General features: G+C 43.0%; 1 protein-coding gene across 2 annotated transcripts; it reads right to left on the bottom strand.

Moving 5' to 3' along the window:
• Positions 1 to 1,742: 1,742 nt before the first annotated feature.
• On the bottom strand, positions 1,743 to 21,978 carry KICS2 (KICSTOR subunit 2). Of its 2 annotated transcripts, none has more exons than XM_044677862.1 (3): positions 21,744 to 21,978; positions 17,886 to 18,174; positions 1,743 to 2,729 (listed from the first exon to the last, which is right to left on the bottom strand). In XM_044677862.1, the coding sequence occupies exons 1-3, from the start codon at positions 21,976 to 21,978 to the stop codon at positions 1,913 to 1,915; spliced, it is 1,341 nt and encodes a 446-aa protein (XP_044533797.1). In that variant the 3' UTR covers positions 1,743 to 1,912. The 2 variants fall into 2 exon arrangements, with proteins under 2 accessions (XP_044533797.1, XP_044533798.1); XM_044677863.1 differs by having other exon boundaries at positions 21,903 to 21,978.
• Between the last annotated feature and the right edge of the window lie 654 nt (positions 21,979 to 22,632).

Raw genomic sequence — 22,632 nt, 5'->3', positions numbered from 1 at the left:
TGCCTGCCAACATCAAGCACGTGTTAAGATGTATAGCTGTGTCTAAATATAAATTAGCAGCAGAAAGACAAAGCAGGCCGAGTTCAGCTGTGTTTAGGTATTTTGCCATTTACCCAAGTAAGAAGGGGCCTTGGGAATACACAAGTGATTTTTACAAGTACAAGGTAGTCCCAGCTACCTTCTGGCTGTTTGAAAAGTGGGTCACTGAGCATTACAAATAAAGTCAAGAAACCAAGGCTAGATGGGGGTGGTTCCTAAAAATAACTAGGAAATAAGTGGTTTTTAAAAATGAAGATTTCAGCAAAAAATAAGTGATAAATAGAAAGCTTTTGAGCTAAAGAATGGGAAACTCCTGAATTATGGATTATCTGACTTTATTCCCTCATCTGACACTGAATGATTATGTGATCGTGAGCATTTCTCACAAGGCTCTGGGCAGATCTCTGAGACTATAAATTGGCAGAGAAGGTAGATATCCTGCCCTGGTAGAAGGAATTTCCTCATTCAGGAGTTCTCAATACCCAAGAAATCAAAGGTTCAGTTCAGTGCCTCTCCCCATTTTAATGCAACTTGAGAAATTCCACACCAAAAGGTACTTGTTACATGTTCCACCAACCTCTGCCCCAAAATACCAATAAAGCTAAAAAATGAATGGAGGAAGGTATCCTCCGATTACAAAGAAAAGAAGCCATCCCTAAGAAGGAGGGAGATCTTTCAGATGTTCTAGAAGGGATATCTCCATTGTTGTTCAGCCTCCCCTTCTATATGATTTGCTGAAGGATATGAAGTTTTTTTATTAAAGCAGAGAAGAGTCAGAGGAAAAATATACATCCTTTCTTTTGCAGACAGGTGGGACGAGGAGGACAAAACACTCTAAATCTATACATTATCACTAGATTGGTTATTTCTAACCAGGTTTTTGTTGTTATGGGGGATTATTCAATTTCAGCAAGATGAGAGAATAAATCTCTCTTTGAAATGGGAATCTCTCTGATATGCACAAATGATTGTGGAAGAGGTAAAAAATCAAAATTTTGCAAAATAGAATATAGTAAAATAATTTTTTATCCTTTTTTAAACTCTCATTTTTTGTCTTAGATTCAATACTTTGTATTGGTTCCAAGGCATTAGAGTGGTAAGATCTAGGCAACTGGAGTTCGGTAACTTGCCCAGGGTCACCCTGCTAGGAAGTGAGGAAAATAATTTTTAAAAAATTAGAACAGTGTGCTCATCATTTGGGGGTCGCAAAAATTCATTTAATAAATTAGAATCCCCAACATGCCCCTTTTTGCAGTGGGCAGATTTCTTGACAGAAATCATATAGTAATCAATTTCATAAAGGCCATTTAGTGTTCTCCATCCTAATTACTTTTTCCCACAAGACAGGAGAAAAAAACATTGCACCAGAATTCAAGGACTAGAACATGATAGAGCAGCTGGCAGGAATCAAACTCTCTCTCTCTCTGTCTCTCCTGTCTGTCTGTCTGTCTCTCTCTCTCTCTCACACACACACGTGCATGCATACACACACACACACACACACACACACACACACACACACACACACACACCCCATACACACACGCCTGCCCCTTTTACCACTTCCTGTCCCACAAAGTTAAGGACCAATAAATAAATACTCAAGTCACACACAACTCAAGAAAATGTGGAAAAAACACTGAGATCCCTCTGTAGAATACAGACACACAACACCTGTGGTCACTTACTATAGTGCTCTTTGGATGTTTAACTTAAATAGCCATAATTACATTTAAATGTGCAATACAAGTCAGGACAATTTTTCTTTAATTTAGCTCTTTAAGACTCAGGAACGGATGTGACCCGAATTCCCAGGAATTACAGCAGTCTCGGTAACCAGCCTTCAAAAACCATCACTCCAATAAATCAACAACTACCCTTTGGATCCAGGTTTCAGGCTTGCAAATACTTTGGGGTTTTTAAGAGCGTGTGAGAGTTCATTGAGGAAGGAGAGGAAATGAGAATCTTTCTCTGATTTCTTAGACTCAAAAATGACAACGAGGGTAAAGTGAGGCTCTGGGCGGGTGAGGAAGTAAGTGCTCTGAACTTTGTCATCATAGAAGTGGACGATTTTCTCCAGCGTGTTCAGGTCAGAGGTCCGGTCAGTCATGATCATGATGACGTTGGGCCAGTGCATGACGGGCCTGTCGCTGGGCAGGGACACCACGGCCGGGTACTGGTCCACTCCCTTGGGGGCCTCTCGGTAGGAATGGGGGTGGTGGTAGCCGTGCCCCTGGAAGCTTTCCGACCCCCGGTTGTCAAAGATCAAAGAGACGTTGGCGGCGTCGTACTTCCTGATGAAGCTCGAGATCTTCCCGAAAAGGTCAGGGTTGGCTTTGGCGGTCAGTGCTTTCATCTCCGAAGCGGTCGTCTGGCGGCTCAGGGCCTCATGGAAATAAAAGCTGAACTTGGCGAGGAGCATGTTCTTGAGCTTCATCAACCACAGGAAGAGGTGGGGGGGCTGCACGGCCTTCTGGGACTGCCCCCCAAACAGGTGCTTCTTGGTCTCCCGCTGCTTTTCAAAGATCTGGCCCCATGTCTGCAGCTTGGTGTGGGCGCTGTGCAAGTTGACCAGGGACGGAAGGAACTTCCACTCAGAGATCTGAGCCTGCGACTTTAAGAGATGGGCCAGGACGTCGACTTCCAGTTGGAAACTGCTCTCCAAAGGGCTGAGAATTGGGTGGTGAAATCTAGAGGGAGAAAAAAAAATGTTTTAATAGAAATAAGTAGAAATATGACTCCATATAAATTTTGTGGCCAAATAAATATACTGGCCAGCTAAAGGATAGGACAGTTGGTCAGCCCTGCCTCCCAAACATGGAAACAACATAATTACTACTAATAAAAGCCAGCCCATAGAACTTTATAAAGGGCAGGTTGTATCTTATCTCATCTGATCCTGCCCAGACTTCAGGTGCTGCTCTTATCCCCATTTTACAGATAAGGAAATGAATGCTGATTAAGGGTCTTGCCCTGGGGAAGTGTCTGAGAATGTCTTGACCACCAAGCCACCAAGATGTTTTTAAAAAGGCAATCAGTAGAGTTACTATATAATCTTTAATGATCTTTATTTTGGCTTCTTCTCCACTCACTGTCTTGAGTCAATAAGACTCACATTTATCCAGAACTTTATCATCAGGAAGCACTCTTCTCAAAATAAGGCAGGCAGTGCATAGGCACTGGCTGCAGCTCCCCTCACTCCCCTTAGTTCAGAACTGGAACCCTCCTTGCTGCCGGGTTGTCCCCCTCTCCATCACTCAGTCGTCTCTCCTCCTTTCTACCATCCACTCAGAATCCCAGAAGCTGTTGTCTACAGGCTCTCAGGTGACTCCTCTTCTTTCCTCAATGAGGTCAGGACACAGTTCACAATTTTCCCTCCCTACTGCAAGGGGATGTCAGAAACACTGACTCTCCCTCAAACAGCCAAGTATTCCCTCCTCCCGCCACCCTCAGCCCCCCACAAAGGGCATGCCCTCACTCTTCCAGCACCCCTAAATGTATGCCCTCCCTCCTGGCATACTCTGCCTCCTAACCCGACTTTTCATCCTCACGTTATCCTCTAATCCCATCACCCCTTGATTCTCTCTAGGCCATCGCCCTGCCCTAGCCAGTCCCCTCTTGTCTGGACACCATCTTGACTCCTTGATGAAATGACTTAACTCTCCACTGTCTTCCTCTGTGGAATCTCTAGCTCGCTTATCATTTCACTGATTATATCCAGGCAAGCCTCTGCCTTGGATCACTCCCACCAAGCACTGCCCCCTTGTGTCTACACACGTGCTCCTGCTGAGAGCACCTCGGATCACTGGGCCCTTGCTGTGGCCAGGTAGCCCTGCTGCACCTCCCTCAGAGGCCCACTGTCCTCTCTCCACAACTGCTCCTTCCTCCTCCTCCAACCTTCCATTACCCTCATCTGACAGCCTTGTCTCTTATTCTACAGAAAAATCTGAGCTCTTTCTTTTCACCCCTTTCTCATCTCCTATCACTCAGGAGCCTTCTGCCACTCTGTCCTTTCTCCCTGTCTAACATGAAGAAGCAGCCTTCCTCTTCACTAAGCCTAACCCTTCAAACAAGCCTATTCCACCCTTTCTCCTCTGACAGAGAGTTCCCTGTCATCTCCACTCTTACTGACTTTCAATCTCTCCCTCTCTGCTGGCTCATTCCTCCCCATCTACCTAAGAAATGCCCGTGTCTCTCTGATCCTGAAAAAACCCTCAATCCATCCTTCCATCTCCACAATCATCCTCTCCCTCTGCCCTTTGTAGCAAAACACTTAGAAATGGCCCTCTACTTTATTTTTTTCCCATTCTTTTCTTAACCACTTACAATCTGGCTTCTGACCTCAGCATTCCACCCAACGGCCTTCCCCGTCCTCATTCTCCTCGCTGTCTCTGCAGCCCTTGACACTGTTCATCCCGCTCTCCTCCTTCGTGCCCTCTTCTCTCTCCAGCCTCTCCTCCTACCTAGATGGCTCTCCTTTTATCTCCTTTGCTGGGCTCCCTCCAGATGGCAGCCTCTAAGTGGAAGTGTCACTCATCAACACCCCCTCTATGCTCCTCTTGGTGAACTCCACAGCTCCATGGATTCCATGACCAACTCTATGCTGAAGATTCTCAAATCTCCCTTTTCTGTCCCAATATCTCTGGCCACCTGAAAGCTCCAATCTCCAACTGCCTTTCAGACATCTCCAGCTGGATGTCCAGCAGCCATCCTAAACTCAATTATGCCAAAATGGAACCCAACACCTGGACTACTGCAATAGCCACCAGGGAGTGGGGGTGTCTGCCTGCCTCAAGTCTCTCCCCACCCTAATTCAGCTTCCCTACAACCAGTGCCTCGATCTTCCTAAAGAGCAGGTCTTACCATGCCTCCCCTCTTCTCAATAAAGTCTGGGATTCCTCACTGCCTCCAGGAGCAAATACAAAACTCTTTGGTATTCAAAGCCCTTCACAACTTACTCCTACCTCTCTTTCTGGTCTTCTCACACTAGACTCTTCTACACATACTCCTTGGCTGTCCCATGAACAAGATGCCCCATCTCTTAGCTCCAGACATTTTCTCTGGTCTCCTCCATGCCTAGAATGCTCTCCCTCTTCCATTCCCATTATTCACACCACTGGCTTCCTCCAAATCCCAACTAAAATTCTACCTCCTACAGAACGCCTTCCTTCTCTAATTATTTCCTGTTTATCCTGAATGTAGCTTGCTTTGTGTTCTGGGTTTGTATATCATCTTCCTCATTAGATTGTAAGCTTTCATAAAATTTTAAACCCTTATGTTCTGTTTTAGAATCGATATTAAATACTGATGCTAAAAAAACAAACAAACAAAAACCCCTGAAACATCTTAGAATCAAAACTGTATTGGTTCCAAGGCAGAAGAGTGGTAATGGCTAGGTAATGGGGGGGTTAAGCGACTTGCCCAGGGTCACATAGCTAGGAAATGTCTGAGGCCAGATTTGTACCCAGGACTTCTCTAGGCCTGGCTCTCTGAGCCACCCAGCTCCCCCCAAGTACTGATTCTTAATGCAGAAGAACAATAAGAGTGAGGCAATTGGGGGGGGGGGCGGGGGGTTAAGTGACTTGCCCAGGGTCACACAGCTAGGAAGAGTTTGAGGCCAATGTGAACCCAGGTCCTCCCGACTCCAGTGCTCTGTCCACTGTATACCAGTCTGTATGAGCCAGACTGTAAGCTTCTTGAAGGCGGGCCTGTTTTTTGCCTTTTTTCATAGAATTCCAAGATCAGGACATAGCACTGTGCCTGGCACATAGTAGGAACTTAATAAATGTTCACTGACAGCCTGAAAAATGACTAATAGACACATTTTATAAATAAGAAAAGTAGGGTTCAGTAAAGTTAAGACATTTTCCAATGGTCATACAACTAAGGGGTACTGCCAACCCTCAAACTTTGGTCTTCTGACCCCAAGACCAGGGCTGTCTAAAATATAATAGGCTGCCTGTTTCTAATCTAATAGCCCAGGTATAATTTATCTTTGTCTCCTCTCAGGGCCCATCTATCACTTTTTTCTTTCCTGATGAGAAAAGCATCCTGGCCTCATATTCTCAGATAGGGCTGTACTGATTCAGGAGGTTTCTCTTCTGTTAAATACCCAGGAACCATCCTTAAAACTGTTCAACCTTTAGAAAGATTTATAGAAAACTACAATTTCTCTGGCAGGATAATCTTAACAGGGGAGTCTTTTTTACACAGCTAGTCCATGGGCATTTAGATATTAGATTTTTAGAAGTCTCCCTATCCATACCTGGGGGAAATGAGAAGAAAAAAGGTAAGGGATGAACAAACTCAGATTCCATGAAGAAGTTAGGTGGTTCAGTGGACAGAGAATGGAACTCTGGAGTCAAGAAGACCCGAGTTCAAATCCAGAACAGGCAACAATTCAAGAATTGGAAGGCTGCCATCCAAATTTCCCCCTTCCCTGACCAGTTCTCTTCTCTAAGCTAAGCATCATCAACTTCTTCAACTTAACATGGTATAGCATGGTCACCTCCATGACCCAGTTAATGTATTCTAACATGGGGCCTCAAACTGTTCCCAAGACTAGAGTGATGGTCTGTGAGAGGGATCCAATGAGAATTTTAACAAGTGGTGCAGTAAGAATGTTCCCCTTCTCTGCTATGGGACTCAAGCTTTTATTAATATGGCCTAAGAATATAAACCTAGAAAAGACCAAGAAGGAAGCCTCTATGGCAGACGGATGGGAGATCTTGAACCAGAATCAATCTTTCAAATGAGAATTCATTATGAGATTACTATTACCAGGAACTAGACTAGGTGCAAGGGAATTGAGAAACAAAAAGGCAACAATCCCTTCCCTCCAGGAGCTTATATTCTATCAGGAACTGCAGAGATGAAAATCTCACTGAAATCTGCACCATTGGAGAAGAAATTACAGTTTCTGTAAATCCTGGTTTTAAGGGTGGTTCCAGGATAGTTAACAGGAGAGAGACCTCCTAAATCAGGGTGGAGACGGAGCTTTTTTCATCGCCTTTGGGGGGTATGCTCACATCAGTGAGAACATGTAGTCAATGAAGGAGAAAATCCCATTAACTTTTTTCATCCTGCTGCTCTCTCACCCTGAGCTTGCCCTTGGCCAGAATCCCTAGGTCTTTTTCAAATGAACTGCTCCCTAAACAGACCTCCCTCATTCTGTTCTGGTACAGCAGATTTCTTGGAAGCCACATGCAAGATTGTGGATTTGTCTTCACATTTCCCCTTGCTCACTTCTCACCTGTGAAATGTTTTGGACATTCAATCCTGCCAGCCAGCAGGTCACCTATCCCCATCTACTGTGGTCAGAAGAATATGAGCAGCACCTGGCTAGTGTTCCAGGCAAAGATAAAATGCTAGATGGAACAGGGCCTTGAGGACACTACTGAGCCTGGAGTTCTATGAAGGAGACAGCTACTGAGATCCAAACAAAACCATTTTTGTTTGAGTAATCTATTGCCATCAAAAAAATCAATAAACATCTATTGAGCCCTACTATGAGCCAGGAACTGGGCTAAGCACTGGGGATACAAGAAGAGGCAAGACAAGCCCGAGGAGATCATAATCTAACAAGGGAGGCAACATACAAACAAATACAGACAAACAAGCTACATACAAGATAAACAGGAAATAATTAACAGAGGGAAGGCACTAGAATTAAGGCACTGGGGAAGGCTTCTTGTGGAAGGTTTGAGGTTTGAAGGAAGCCAGAGAAGTAGGTAGCTGGAGCAGAAAAGGGGAAGCATTCCACACATGGTAGGCAACCATGAGATGGAGGGTCTTGTTCATGGAAGGGCCAGGAGTCCAGTGTCACTGGATTGAAGAGTACATGGGGGGTGGGGAGGGTAAGGTTTAAGAAGAATGGAAATATAGGAGGGGGGTAGGCTATGAAGGGCTTTGAATACCAAGCAGTATATATTAACTGCTCCTGGAGGCCAGAGGAACCAGGGGAGTTTTCTGCCTTTAGGAAATTCGATTTAATGCCTGAATGGCCTGGAGTGAGAGAGAGACTTGAAGCAGGCAGAACCTCAAAAGGTATTTTAGTTGTTCAGATGTGAGGTGTAGCAATCAGATTTTTACCTAACAAAGAATATGAGACTGTTTCTCTGGGAACAACATTGTTTATTTTAAAGAGATAATATGTGTCTGCTAACAAAGAATGGCTCACACTGGCTTCCTGAGTGAGAAGAGAGTGAGCAAATACTATTTTGCTATAAAGGGAGTTGTGTCCTCTTTCTGACTAGCCTGGCCTTAGGATCTCTCCTGACAGTTCCCAATTGGTGATTATTTCGAAAGAGGAGGTGGATTAGGGACCTCAACTCCTCCCTCATTACTTCATCACAGAAGGTCTGGGGCCTGGAAGAGGCTGGCACATTCTGCCAGTGGCCAGTTGGAAGGGAATTTCTCTCCATTATGTCACTTTGTTAGATGTCATCAATCAGTGACCTGAAGGTCATTTACCACTGAGATGTGTAGGTATAGACAAACCCTTAGAGAAAGGAAGTTGAGACCAATAAGACAGGAAACTGATCCCACAGGCACTGCCCCACTGAGTGGTGCCAAGAAAATTAAGAAACTATGGTTGGTTCCTGAGATGTGATGTGTGAGAGTTAGCAGGTAGAGAAAACGGCTTATAAGGTCAGACCCAGCAGGAAGTGGTCTTCTTCTGGCTGGAGCTTAGAACCTGAAGGTACCCTTGTCAGTGGGGATCTTCAATCCATCATGGAGGCCAATAGAGTAGTAAGCTAAGCAACTCTATCTCTTTCCTACCTTTCCCCCTCTTTACTATTACTTCTTTGATGTAATAGAGTTATTAAAGCTACTAGCAGCCTCATAATTTAATTTTAACTATTACAAGCCTGACCACTATATTTGAAGTGAGTTCAACATTACAGCTCAGCCCACTCAATCTTTCAGCTGGGTCAGGGTTCACCATAGCTGGTCAGCCCTTCCCTTACTACTTTTATCTTTTTTTTTTTTAAACCCTTGTACTTCGGTGTATTGTCTCATAGGTGGAAGAGTGGTAAGGGTGGGCAATGGGGGTCAAGTGACCTGCCCAGGGTCACACAGCTGGGAAGTGGCTGAGGCCGGGTTTGAACCTAGGACCTCCTGTCTCTAGGCCTGACTCTCACTCCACTGAGCTACCCAGCTGCCCCTCCTTACTACTTTTATCTTAACAAAAGAAGGAAGGTTTCATAGCCTGGGGAGTAAAACTGGATTTCTGGAATTCTGTACCAAATTTCAGCTTGATCTTGGGGAGGGCTAAAGGGAATATTATTTCACAAAAATATCACAATTCAATATTAATTTTCCACAGAGGTGATAAGAGCCTGCACTAGAGAGATGGCAGTGTCAAAGGAAAAAAGGGGGCATATTGAAGATATATTGCAAAAAAACGAAATCAATAGGCCTTGGCAAAAGCTCAAATATGGGTGGAGGGGGTAAAAGATAGGGAAGTGTCTGGGATGACTCCAGGGTTGTGAGCCTGAGGGACTGTGAGGGCAGTGATGCTTTCTATCATAACAGGGAGAGTAGAGGAAAGGATTTTAGGGGAAAAGACAATGAGTTCTGTTTTGGTCCAGTTTAAGATAATATCTGAAAGGCAGCTCAAGATGGGAGACTGAAAGTCAGCAGAGATACTGGGAAAGGAAAGGTAGATCTGAGAATGGCCCAAGACGGAGCCCGGAGGGCCATTTTTTCCTCTGCCATCAGATATGGCAGCTAAGAAAGCCAAAGTGATCTTCAGCTGCATTAAGAGAGAGACAATGCCTATAAATAAGGAGGTGATGTTCCTACCCAAATCTGCCCTGGTCAGATCCCAGCTGGAGTTGCCTTCATCAATGTAAAACTTGAAACAGTCATCTATCTCCAAGACTATTTTAGCCACAAAACCCTCTAGGAAAGACTGACAGAGCCCATACATGGTGAAAATGGAGGGGAATATTATGGAGAAATTCTGAAACTAAGCAGAGTAGATTAAGCTTATACAGAAACATTTTTGCATAAAGGAAGCATTTAATACACAAAATGAATATTCACTATTTTTGAGGGTAAAATTCTTGCTAACATCAAAATATTCCCCACAGTGATAATTCTGTGAAGCCTACTACAACCCTTACTATAGCCATTCCACTTCTGATTAGAAGCTACAAAGAGGCAAAGGGAGGCTTCCAAACACTGCTCCTGGTTCATAGGATCAGAGTTATAGGGACCCCAGAGCCCAATCCCTTTATTTTACAAATAAGAAAACCAATGACCAATCCAAGGTCACAGGCAGTGAGTGTCAGACAGGACTAGAACCCAAGTTATCAGACTCTAGGGCCAGTGAAGTTAGCCAATCACAACAAACCAAAAATTTCAGAAGATGGTCGTCTCCCCTAGATTTTTTTTCTTCCAAGTTAGTTAAACACCATATGCCCATTTGGCATGAACTCTACATTCTGGTTTAACTCCTTAAGACTCCATGTCCTTCCTAAAACATGGCAGCCAAAATGGAACCCAGTCCTAGTAATGTTGTCTGAGTTCCAAGGAACATGTACAGAGAGAGTATCACCTGATCCCTAAATGCTATCCCTCTCTGTGCAACCAAAGTGCAGTGCTACCACTAAGCTTGCTATCCATAAAGACTTGCCAACCTGGTTCAGATGAATTACTGTACAGAGAATCCAGTTGGCAGAGTTGGCTAGAGCACTGGACTTGAAGTGAGGAAGACCTGAGTTTAAATCAGGCCTCAGTTACTTACTAGTTGTGTGATCCTTCCTCCAAGGGCTGTTATGAGGATGAAATCATGTATTCTGTGGACCCTTTGTGATCCACCAATTAGAACTGGTAGGGAACCAAGAATATGGCCAGATAGCTACTGAAATTACTTAGAGTAATTAAAATTAAAAATTTTAAGTGCTTTGTAATAAACGCTGTCATTAGTTTTCCTATCTGCTTCCCTTTTCCTCATTTCCAATATTGTCCTTAAAAGACCATGAATTCATTATATGATCCTTGAGAAAAAATGTTGGCCTAGCTCTTCCCCAGACACATAGAATGCATTCACCATTTATTAGGGGTGAGTAACAAAGTTATTTTTTCATTCTTAAGAGCAGCTAAAAAATTCATGCTAATGGAGGCTTTGGATTAGCAGTACACTGCATCATCTCCCACTTCCATGCTGTTCAGTGTCTGGTAGCTTTTCATGTTTCACTCCAGAGCAAGATTTGTTAAATTGTTGTAATGCAAAAATACACATTTTAGCCACGCTAGAGATCTTGAAAGTTCTGAAAGCAGCACAAATTGACAACTTTGTGATGAGAAGATCTACTCTAATTATTGTAAGGGCTCCGAACTGTCTCCAAGAAACAAAAGAGATTCTCAACAAGACAGGTTCTTACAACATTATTATTTTTTTTTTTAAAACCTTACCTTCCGTCTTGGAGTCAATGCTGTGTATTGGCTCCAAGGCAGAAGAGTGGTAAGGGTAGGCAATGGGGGTCAAGTGACTTGCCCAGGGTCACACAAATGGGAAGTGTCTGAGGCCAGATTTGAACCTAGGACCTCCTGTCTCTAAGCCTGGCTCTCAATCCACTGAGCTTCCCAGCTGCCCCCTTCTTACGCATTCTAATGAGCACATAGTGGTGGTTTGAGAAACATTCAACTTCTGAACATTTACACAATTCTGCATTCCTCTGAGGAATGTCCAGTCCCTTCACTTTAAATTGGCTGCAAGTCCTTCTGGTAAGCTAAAGTCAAAGAGGCCATCCAGTCTAGAACACAGACTGGAGCTATAGAACCTGGGTCGGAACCACTTATATAACCCTGAGCAAATGGGTGAATCTCTTTGGCCCTGTTTCCTCTTTCAAACAAACAAACAAACAAACAAAAAAAACCCTATGTATCCATTCCAAGATAGAAGAGTAGTAAGTCTTAGGTAATGGGGGAAGTGACTTTCCCAGGATCACACAACTAAGATGTGTGTGAGGCCAGATTGGACCTCCCATCTCTAGGCCTGGCTCTCTATCCACTAAGCCACATTGCGGCCCCTTCCTCTTCTGTAATTAAGAGGTAGATTATAGTACCTCTAGATCAGCTCTAAATCTATGAACCTTTGGTTCAGGAACCTATCTAAAAACACTAGCAAGAAAACTGGGGTTAAGAGGTCCAGATTCCTGCTATTAACTCATTGTGAGACTTTAACTTAACCCTGGTCCTTAATTTTCTCATCTTTAATAGGAGGGAGTTGGACTAAATCAAGAGTTCTTAATCTTTTTGGTGTCCTAGATCCCTACAGCAGGTGGTTGAAGCCTATGGAGCCCTCCTCAGAGTTGTTTTTCAATGACAGAAGGAATTGTTAAATTTCAAATAAAAGTTATTGAAAAATAAAGTTATCTTTTGACATCCCATCTAAGTTTAGGAACTTCCTGAAAACTATCCATTGCCCCCTCGGTCAGGAACCCTTGTTGTAGTTGATCTGTCGATAGCTAACCATCATTTACATGCTGCTTTAAGACTTGCAAAATGCTTTACAAGTATTACTCCCTTTGATCCTCTCAACACCTTGATAGATATTATCCTCATTTTACAGATGAGGAAACTGAGGCCAACAGAGGGCAAGTGACTTGACACAGAGCTCTTGTTTGGAGCTGAATTTGAATTCAGGTCTTCCTAAGTCCAGGTCCAGAGCTCCATCTACTGTACCACCCAACTACCTTCAGTATCTTCTGATTCTAAAATCTTCTGATTTAAAACAACGGCCAACAGTGATACTGAACATGTTCTCCATATGCATATTAGGTGCCTCAAGGGCTCTGTGTGTAAAGCCATTCCACTATAGTAGAAGGGCTTAGGATTTTTTTTTAGTAAGCATTAACCCTGCTGAACCACATATTAGGAACTTACAAATTGTTTCATTAATAGTCTTGCCTTTAGTGAGAATTCTAGCAACTGAAAGAGCTCCAGCAGAGAAGCTTTGCCCTCTGAAATGCAAATGGCAACCACATGAAGTCCTGTTATTTCAAATGATACTATTTCTATTCCAGCTATAAACTTAGGTAAAAAAAAAAAAAAAAAAAAAAAAAAAAGGAAACCACTGAATAAAACCTCCCATACCATGGAAAACAGCAGGGGTTCAATGTGTGTGCTCCAGCAAACGACTCATGGTATAATAAAATGTCTTATCCATATTCTTATTCTTCTTTCATGAGATTAAATATTAATTTTCATGAAGAGGCACAGACAAGTGTAGGTAGGATGCAACATAACCAACAAGAAAATGAGAAAAATAGGGCAAAGTATATTCCTGAGAAATTGTGCAGTAGCAAGAAAACATGAACTGACTGTGTGGCAAGAGGGAAGGATTACAGGTAGGCAGTCAGGGGATGCCATTGGCATCTTTGTGATGTTAAGAAAGCAAGGCAGGCCTCCAGAACCATGCATGCACCCCCTGAGCAGAACTAGGGGGCAGGGAGGAAAAAAACAAGAGACACAGGATGACCAGGCACAGAGAAAGTATGATCTGAATGATCGAAGGGACCCCCTGACCTTGAAGATCCTCCATCCAGGAATATTTAAGTATCTTCCAAGATTTTTTTTTACTGGGCAAAGAATGGAAAGATTATCTGGTATTGTTTTGTGCTCATTGTATACTGCAGAACCAGGTTAAAATATTGAAAGCTAACTAGCACTGGTCTGGGGAAAATCTCTACTGCTACCACTTAAAAAAATATACAACTCACACCAGATCCCATTGTCCCTTTAGGAATTTACCTTCTGAAAAAATAGCCATGCTTACCCAACAAGGGCTGAATTAGAACAACCCTCCTTCCTAAGCATTTACCATACCTACTTCAGACCTTTAACCTACTAAAAAATCCTTTATTTGAAAGGCATCGCCCTAAATGGCACTCAAGAAGGCATAGCAGTCCATTCATTTTATCTTCCAGAATTTAAAACAAGAAAAAAGAAAAAGAGAGCAGGAAAAACACCTTCAAAATTATTCTACTCTGAACCCAATTAGCATTCTTAAGGAAAACCAGGGGGAAAAAAAAGGTTGGGTTTTTGTTTTTTTTTTTTTAATCTGTTTCCAATTTATCTCAGCAAGCAGGCTGGGTCTTTGCAACAACTCACAGTAGACAGGCCTTTAAAATCAAAGCCAAGGTTTTAGGCTTTATGTATTCATCAAGTTTGTTCCATTTCTGAATACAAAAACACCCTTTTAGTTGAAAGAGTATACTAGCTGGAGAATTTTTTATGATGCCATTTATGCTCTGAATGTAGTTTATTCGCCCAGCAGGAACTGACCCATTATGTCAAAAATTGAGTGCATTAGTTCTTCTGAAACAATATGGGACCAAAGGGTAAATTACTCTTCAGAATGCTGAGACCTCAAAAAAAAAAAAAAGAGCTAATAGTTTTCTGATGCACAGCACCAAATCAAAATCTACCCTGCCTGCCACAAAGGCGAAGTACCAGGCAAAATAAGGACAGTATTCAAGTGGATCCTTCATTCTAAGGAAACTCAGTACAGTGCACAGAGCTTTGAACTTTCAGAACTGGCAAAATTGGGAACTAATTTTGGGGAAGTTAATCCCCAAGCCTCTAATTGAAGGAATTCTCATATGAGGGTATATAGTATGCTAGACAAAGGCACTCTGGGAAAGTGGGATACTGTGGCTTTCTTTTATCAAACATTTCAAGACTAAAAGGGATAGGGTCTGGGTAGGTGATTTCACTGGTCTGAGAACTACCAGAGGAGGAGACTTCCTGCACTGAGAACTTTACCAGGAGGTTAAGTGACTTGTCCAGGGTCACATAGCCAGTAGGCATCAGAGGCAAGACTTAAAGCTGGGTCTTCCTGGTTTCCCCCATGTCATACTGCCTCTCACCTAAACATAAAGAAGAAAAGGGGAGTCTCAAGCCCTGGTAGCTAAATATAAAACCAGGGTATGTTCAGGAAGAGATGAAATGTTGATGACTAATAAACACTAGAATAAAGTGGGGAATGGCTGAACAAATTATGGTGCATGAATGTAATGGAATATTGCTGTACAAACAAAATAGCCACCATAGCACTTAGAGCCTCAAGAGGAAGGGCAAAGCGAAAGACCCCAGGAAAAAAATCTACACTAGATTGTAAAATAAAACAACCTGTCTAGGAAGTTGGGGTTAGATTAATTGGGATGACCCATTCTGGTCCCAGTGTCCACACAGACATTAAAATGCACATCCCTCTTTTCAGCAGAGAAGTGTGGAAGGCTGTCTACATGAGCGCCAGAGGCAGCTGTCAGATGGTTTTCCTTCATTGTAAATTCCCCTTTGTTATAATGGACTCTTCCATCTGAGGCAGGGAGTGATGATCATACATAAACTTGGGAATAAAAAAGTCCTAGGGCTCAATGGTCAGACTAGAATCATGTTTAGAATCATGAAGGAAAATCAGAAAGTGCTGTTCAGGTGGCAGTTAGGTGGCTCAGTGGACAAAAAGCCAGGCCTGGAGACTGGAGGTCCTGGGTTCAAATCTGGCCTCAGGCACTTCCCAGTGGTGTGTCCCTGAAAAAGTCACTTAACTCCATTTGCCTAGCTTTTACCACTCTTCTGCTCTTCTTCCTTGGAATGATACCTAGGAACAATTCTAAGACAGAAGGTAAGGGTTAAAAAAAAAAAAAAAAAAAGATATGTTACAGAGGCAGCTAGATAGCACAGTGGATAGAGCACCAGGGCTGGAGGGGGGAGGACCTGGGTTCAAATTTGACCTCAGATAGTTCTTATCTATATGACCCTGGGCAAGACACTTAATTGTGATTGTCTATCAATAGTGCAGAAAGTAAGGGTTTAAAAAAACAAATTACAAATGAATCACCAATATGAATCAATGGCAGAAGTTTCTGTATCACAAGTTCCCTCCATGGATGAGATTCCAAGTCTAATACTCTTCCAACCACTCCCACACTCAGAAGCAAAACTTAAAATTTAGTATGACAATCTGCACCTGAGAGACATGTCTTAGTGGATACAGAAGCAGCCTAGAATCAGGAAAACTCGGGTTTTTAATTTACTTTCAACACAACTTGGTTGTGTGACCTGGGAAAATCATTTCAACTCTGAGTTATAAACACCCACATGGAAGTAATGTTCCTAATTGCTAATAAGAGAAGTGAAAATTACAACACCCCTGAGGTTCCACTTCACACTCACCAGAGGAGCACAGAGGATAACAAAGGAAAATGACAGTCACTGAAGGTGCTGTTGGAAGACTGGCCCACTCACACTCTATTGGTGGAGTCAGGAAATGATCCATCCACCAGGGAGGCCTATTTGGAATCCAACCCTCAGCATGTACCCCAATGAGATCAGAAGCAGACGGAAAGGACCCAAATGCCCAAAAATACTGAGGGAAGCACTTTTTGTTGTAGAAAAGACCTGGAAACAAGGGGTATCCATCAACTGGGGAGCAGCTGAATCATTTATGGTATAGGAAGGTAACAGAATATTACTGAACCATGTGAAATGGAGGAAAGGATTCTGAGAAGTAAGGGAAGATCTAAATGAAACTATATCAAAAGATCTAAGCAGAACCAGGAGAAGAATTTATACAATGCCTATATTGTTATAAAAGAAAACTGCTGAGAAAAAAATGAGAATTCTGTTCAATATAAGGACCAATCATAATTCCTCAAGACTGATGATGACTAAGCTTCCTACCTCTTTGAAGAGAGGTGATAAAACAGAGCTACAAATGAGAAATGTTCTTCTCACAGATGGCCAATGCATGGATATGCTTTGCCTGACTACACTTATTTGTTACAAGGGAAGGGACTTTTTATTTTCAGGAGGAAGAGGGTGGTATAGTTATGGCATAATAGGTTAGTGAGAGTGAGAGTGATACTCCAAAAAAAAAAAAAAAGGAAGAAAAGAATGTCAAACATTTTTAAAAATACTTAGAAAAGGACAGTATGAATTTCAGAAGCAATGTTAGAACTACTGTGATAAATTTAATATGTATTTTAATAAAACAAACCTAGGATGTATGTAATAGTGATTTTTATCACACAATACTTACTTTTTTATATTCTTTATATAAGGAAAGGTTCACATTTGCCAAGTTCCTAACTTAATTCTCAGTGCTCCATGCGAGTGGCTCATCCCTGTATGAGTACAGTAGCCTCCGGGTCCAGAATGGATGACAGACAGACATTTATACACACACACACACACACACACACACACACACACATACATACATACACACACTAAATTCATGCACATATGTATACACATACACATATGTGCAGCTAAATGGCACAACGAATAGAGTCCTGGGCCTGGAGTCAGGAAAACCTGACTGAGTCCAATTCCCATCTCAAACATTTATCAGCTGAGCAATCACTTAACTTCTGTTTGTCTCAATTTCCTCATCTGTAAAAATTGGATAATAAATGTGTCCTTGGAAACTTCCTAGCTATGACCCTAGGCAAGTCACTTAGCCCCTTACTGCTTTTCTACCATGACAACAATATACAGTATCAATTCTAAGACGGAAGATAAGGGTTTAAGGAAATATGGATAATAATAGCATCTTCCTCCCAGGGTTATTGTGAGAATCAAATGAGATAAAAGCAAATAAATCAGAAAAGATAGACAGAAAGTGCTCCATAATTGTTAGCAATCATTTTTATGTACGTGTGTGTGTGTGTATACATATATATATATGCACACACATAATTCTTTTCCTACAATCTCATCACAAAGCATAAAGGAGAGCTAGGGGAAGTGGAGAGGTATGGGGGCTCTCCCCAGTCCCCTGTACCTCCCAGATCCCTAAGTTTTATCTCGATGTTGTGAACACTGACCTGGAGCTGTATTTCTTTAGGATGGACTCTAAGAGGCTGACTAGCTCTTCTGAGTTGATGGACTTCTGAGTGCTCAGCGTGTACATCTTCTCATAGAAGTCAGCAATTTCCACTCGAGCCTGAACAAAGAAACAGAGCTGCTCGGACAAATGGGACAAGAGCTCTTCCAAGTGAGGAATGGCCCCTCCTGCAGCACCACGGCCCGTCACCACCACCTTCTTTAGCTCATTGTGCAGAGAAGTGTAGATGGTCCGGATGGAATCTTTTCTGCTGAAGAAGGACTGGCCACCTGTTCAGGTAAATGGCAAGGGCAGATTACCATGAGAAAAGGCAACTAGAAGAATTAAAATCCACTTTCTAAAATATAAAATCCCTCTGACCTCAAGATCTTACTCTGCAGGTTCTTCTTCAAATTCTTCAAATTAGAATTTGAATATCTCTATGATTTATGATCTCACTAAAAACTGATTAAGGGGAGATATGCTCTTGCAGGAAAAAAAAAGTCTTTACCCCACCTCTGAGGTTCAGATCTGATTCAATGGCTACCACTCTGATCTAGAAGCTCTATGCCTCTCCTGGCAATTTTAAATTAAATAAAATATGCAATTCAGAACAAATCTGTTAAACCTGGCCTTCCCAGGCACTCCTCCATTCTATACTTTAAGTAGAACCTACATCTGAAATAGTTATGGAGACCATCCACAAAGAATCCTGTCTACACCATCTCAGGACATGAAAAACTTCTAATACTTGACAAAGGAATAGATACTAATGAGAATCACAATTTAAATTATTAATAGCAAAAGCCAAGCAGGAATTCAACCATGATTGCAGCTAAGGGCTTCCAAGGGGAACCTGCAAAACCTAGCAGCAATTGTAGAAAGACACAAAGAGGGAGACAACATTTAATCGGCTCCTTAGCAATCACTGGCCTCTGTGTAGTTAATGAATTTAGATGGCTATCATCCTATGCAATCCTTCATTTTAGGAAAAGACCAAAACCAGCAGAAACTCAAAAGAAGAACAGAGAGCAGCTTGCATGATTGTCTTCCTATTCAAATATCTATATCATAGAAAAGATGGTTTGCTTAAAAACCTTTGAAAAAAGTAAAGTTGTTTGTTGACATGACTTATTTAGGCGATTAATCCCAAACCAGTCAATGAAGGAATGCTTTCACTATATTTCCCAATTCTCGTCCATTTTTGTTTCAGATAAGAAGAATTATTTATATTCCTTTTCCATTATCACCTAAAAAAAGATTTCATTCAAAGTTTTCCCTAATTTTTCCCCCAGGTCTTTAATTTCATTGTCATGGGAATTCCTGGCATGGTGTCTCCTCTCAATGCAGATGAACAACTAATCTAGTAATTTATAGGCTCAGTGGACTACCTGGGATCTGAAAGGTTCAAAATAACATGTTCAATAACAACACCAATATGTGCTAGAGGCCAGTCATTTATACAATACACCATACTGCTTCTGAATTTTGCCAACTATCAGCTCCCAATAGATAGCAAAGAAAACAACAGTAAAGGCAAATCCTGATAATGACCTATATATATAAATTCCAGTCTCAGATCCTACCTAGCCTATAATCACTTGTGAACAAACTTGGAGCAGTAGAAAATCTGTGGGGGAAGGTTCTTGGCAAGGAAATACAAAGCATGGAGGTGGGGAATGAAAGCTGTATATGGGTGGTGGCAATTTGGCAGCTACATGAAGGATAGCTTGGAGAAGGAAAAGAGCAGGAGGCAAAAAGACCACCAATTTGAAGTTCATTGTAACAAATCAGGTGAGAGATGATAAGAGTCAAAAGGCTGAAGATATAAAATGTACCAGACTTGGCATCTGACTAGACATGACATCTTATAAAGGGGACAAATGAGTCAAGAATGGCTCTGAGGTTTTGAACTTGGATGACTAATGAATGGTGGAATTCTCACCCCTAGCAGGGGAAGTTCAAAGAGCTCAATTGTGTCAAAAGTAGAAAATATGTCAAGAACGATGAGCACTGACAAAGTCCAATGGATTTAGCAAACAAGTTATCTTTGGTGAGCTTGGACAGAAGAGTTTCGGTCAACTCACTGGGACAGATTTTAAGGAATGAGAGGCTGGAAAAGTGGAAGCAAGAACTAGACAGCTTTTTCCCCCTAAGAGTTTTGCTGTGATAGGGAGAAAAAAAAATAGATGGGGGGTAAGGTGGGGAAATGAATGGAGAGGGTAAATTGTGAAGGACTTTTAGTTTCTGAAAGGATGAACAAGATCTTGCAGGCAACAGGAATTAAGAACAACTTGAACATTATTTCTAGAATACCTAGAGAAGAAAGGCGAGAAGGAAATAGATTAAAGGCATAAGTAAAGATTTTTTGCTTTGGCAAGAAAGTCCACTTCATCATGATTTGTGATGTTTTTGCCAAAGGGAGACCAATATGATGTAATTATGTGGATGGAACCCAATTTACAAACTTGGATTTTAGTCTGGGAAGTTTCCTCATTTGTGATGATAACCATACCACTATTTGCCTTATAGAAAACCGTAAACATAAGAGATAACTTCATACTCTGAGCTCCCACAAAACAGCTACCCTAAAATGTAATATGCTTGAAACTAAAAGAGAAGACAGATAAAATCATATCTGATCAGTGATGCCAAGGAATCCATATGATAATTATCATCTTCCCTTGTATTTGAAATCACTGCTACAGGATTCATGTTAAAATTTCAGAAGGCCTAGATGGCACAGGACATAGGTGGAGTAATATTTAAAACTGAGAACAACATTTGGGTGGGTCAGTGGATCAAAAATCAGGCCTACAGAGGGTAAGTCCAGGGTTCAAATAGGGCTTCAGATTACTTTCAAACTGTGTGACCTGGGCAAGTCAATTAACCCCCATGGCCTAGCCCTTACTGCTCTTCTGCCTTGGAATCAATTCTAAGATGGAAGATAAGGGTTTAAAAAACAAAAAAATTGAGTCATTAACCAGACCATAATTATTCTCTCAAGAACATAATATTACATCCTTCAAGGTTACTACACAGACTATGTACATATTAGACTGAAAAGCAAGACCAATGACTGGAATTCTAAGTGATTAAAGGCTGTAATTTAAAATGTATAAGGTAATAATAGTTCCTCATCTTTGATAAGGAATAACATTCACAAGATGCAAAGGGAAGCAAAAGGCAGCAGTGACTGCTGAAGGGCACATCTGGGGCCACTTAAGTTCACAAAGGTGCAGGAGTGGAAGAAGGAAATGAGCCCCCTTTTAAGGATTCCACCACACTCACACACTCCACTTGGTGGTGAGAGCAAACTGGGGCCATGGAGTTTTTTTTTTTTTTAGTTTGTTTTTTCAGTTCCTATTTTCTGAGGGGGTGATCCTTAACCCTTTGTCTTTAGGGACATAGAAAAATACAATATATCTCTTTTAAAAGTAGCAGATGGAAAAACGGAGGGCAAACCTTATAACTAGGGACTAAGACTGGTCCCAAAAGGCATTAGCAATAGCTTTCATGGAATTTGATGGGAGGAGCGGACGGGGGTGATGACTTCCTAATCACCAGTCAAGGCAACGTTTAAAAAAAAAAAAAAAACACGTTTTGGACGATAGGGGCGGGGGAAGGTTGTTTTTGTAGGGAAGGGAAGAAGCAGAGGGAGGACGGAGAGCACATCTGCATGGGGGTTGTTGTTGCTGCTGCTGGGAAGGGAAGAAGCGGGCGCGCAGGGAGGCAGCGGGTGGAGCGTACATCAGGGCCCACGCAGGATAGGGTCACGAGTGGAGCCAGGGCAGGCCTCCCTGGGGAGTGGTCAATGCCGGGGTAAAGGTCAAGGGCATGGGGGGAGGGGCAGCAGTACCTAGTTTCTGCCCCAGGTAGGTCAGGCTGTGATAGGCCTTCTCGGCGACTGCCAGGTGGGCCAGGGCGGCCAGCAGCGCCAGCCAGCTGCCCCCCGCGCTCTTGTTGGCCTCCCGCTCCTTCTCCACATTGTCCTTGGCCTTGTCGTACGAGAAGATGCCCAGGTGCGAGAAGAAAGTCTCCAACACCGCCTGTTCCACCGGTACCGGGGCGGCCAGCGGGATGGATTCCCCCATGTGAGCTGGTCCTCCCTTAGCCCGCCGGGGCTCCGCCTCTAGCCCCGCCCTGCCGCCGAGGCCCCGCCCCCAGCGCGACCGCCGGCCGGCATTGGCCTGGAACCCACGTGGCTGCCGGCTCCCCGCCCCCGTTGCTCCTGTTTCCGGGTTCCTAGCGTGCGCGTGCTGCTGAGCCGTCATGCGTGCGTGTTCGACCCCGCCACAGAGGCGTTGCTGTTCGACGGCTCTCCTCGTGGGCGGTCCTGGAAAGAGGAGAGAACGAGAACCCTGCCCAAGCTCGGACTTCGAGGAAACCTGTGTCCTGAGCCCAGGCCTGGCCGAGCTCCTACGGGCAGCTCCGGTCAGGACCCAATTGGAGTCTCGCGAAAATTTAACCCATCCCCACCAGTCAATTCCAGAGAGCTTAGTTTGCAAAAGAATGGAGGCTCTCTGTGGACTAGGACGGCTGGTACCGGCCTGAGTTCAACTTCTGCCTGATCCGCCAGGGAACGAAGTGGTTAGCGCGATGGCACGGAGGGGGTACAACGCTCCCTTGCCACTTGTATTCACTCTGCTCCCTCCCCCCGGCTAGTCCCTGCCCTCCACAAGCTTTCAGCCTAGAAAAAGGCCTAGCACAGACAATCGCGGTGTGGCTTATTTCACAGGAAGCACAGG

Source organism: Gracilinanus agilis, chromosome 5 (assembly GCF_016433145.1).
Source record: "Gracilinanus agilis isolate LMUSP501 chromosome 5, AgileGrace, whole genome shotgun sequence".
Taxonomy (NCBI): domain Eukaryota; kingdom Metazoa; phylum Chordata; class Mammalia; order Didelphimorphia; family Didelphidae; genus Gracilinanus; species Gracilinanus agilis.
Note: the sequence above shows the minus strand (reverse complement) of the source record. Positions and strands in the feature narration are given on the sequence as shown.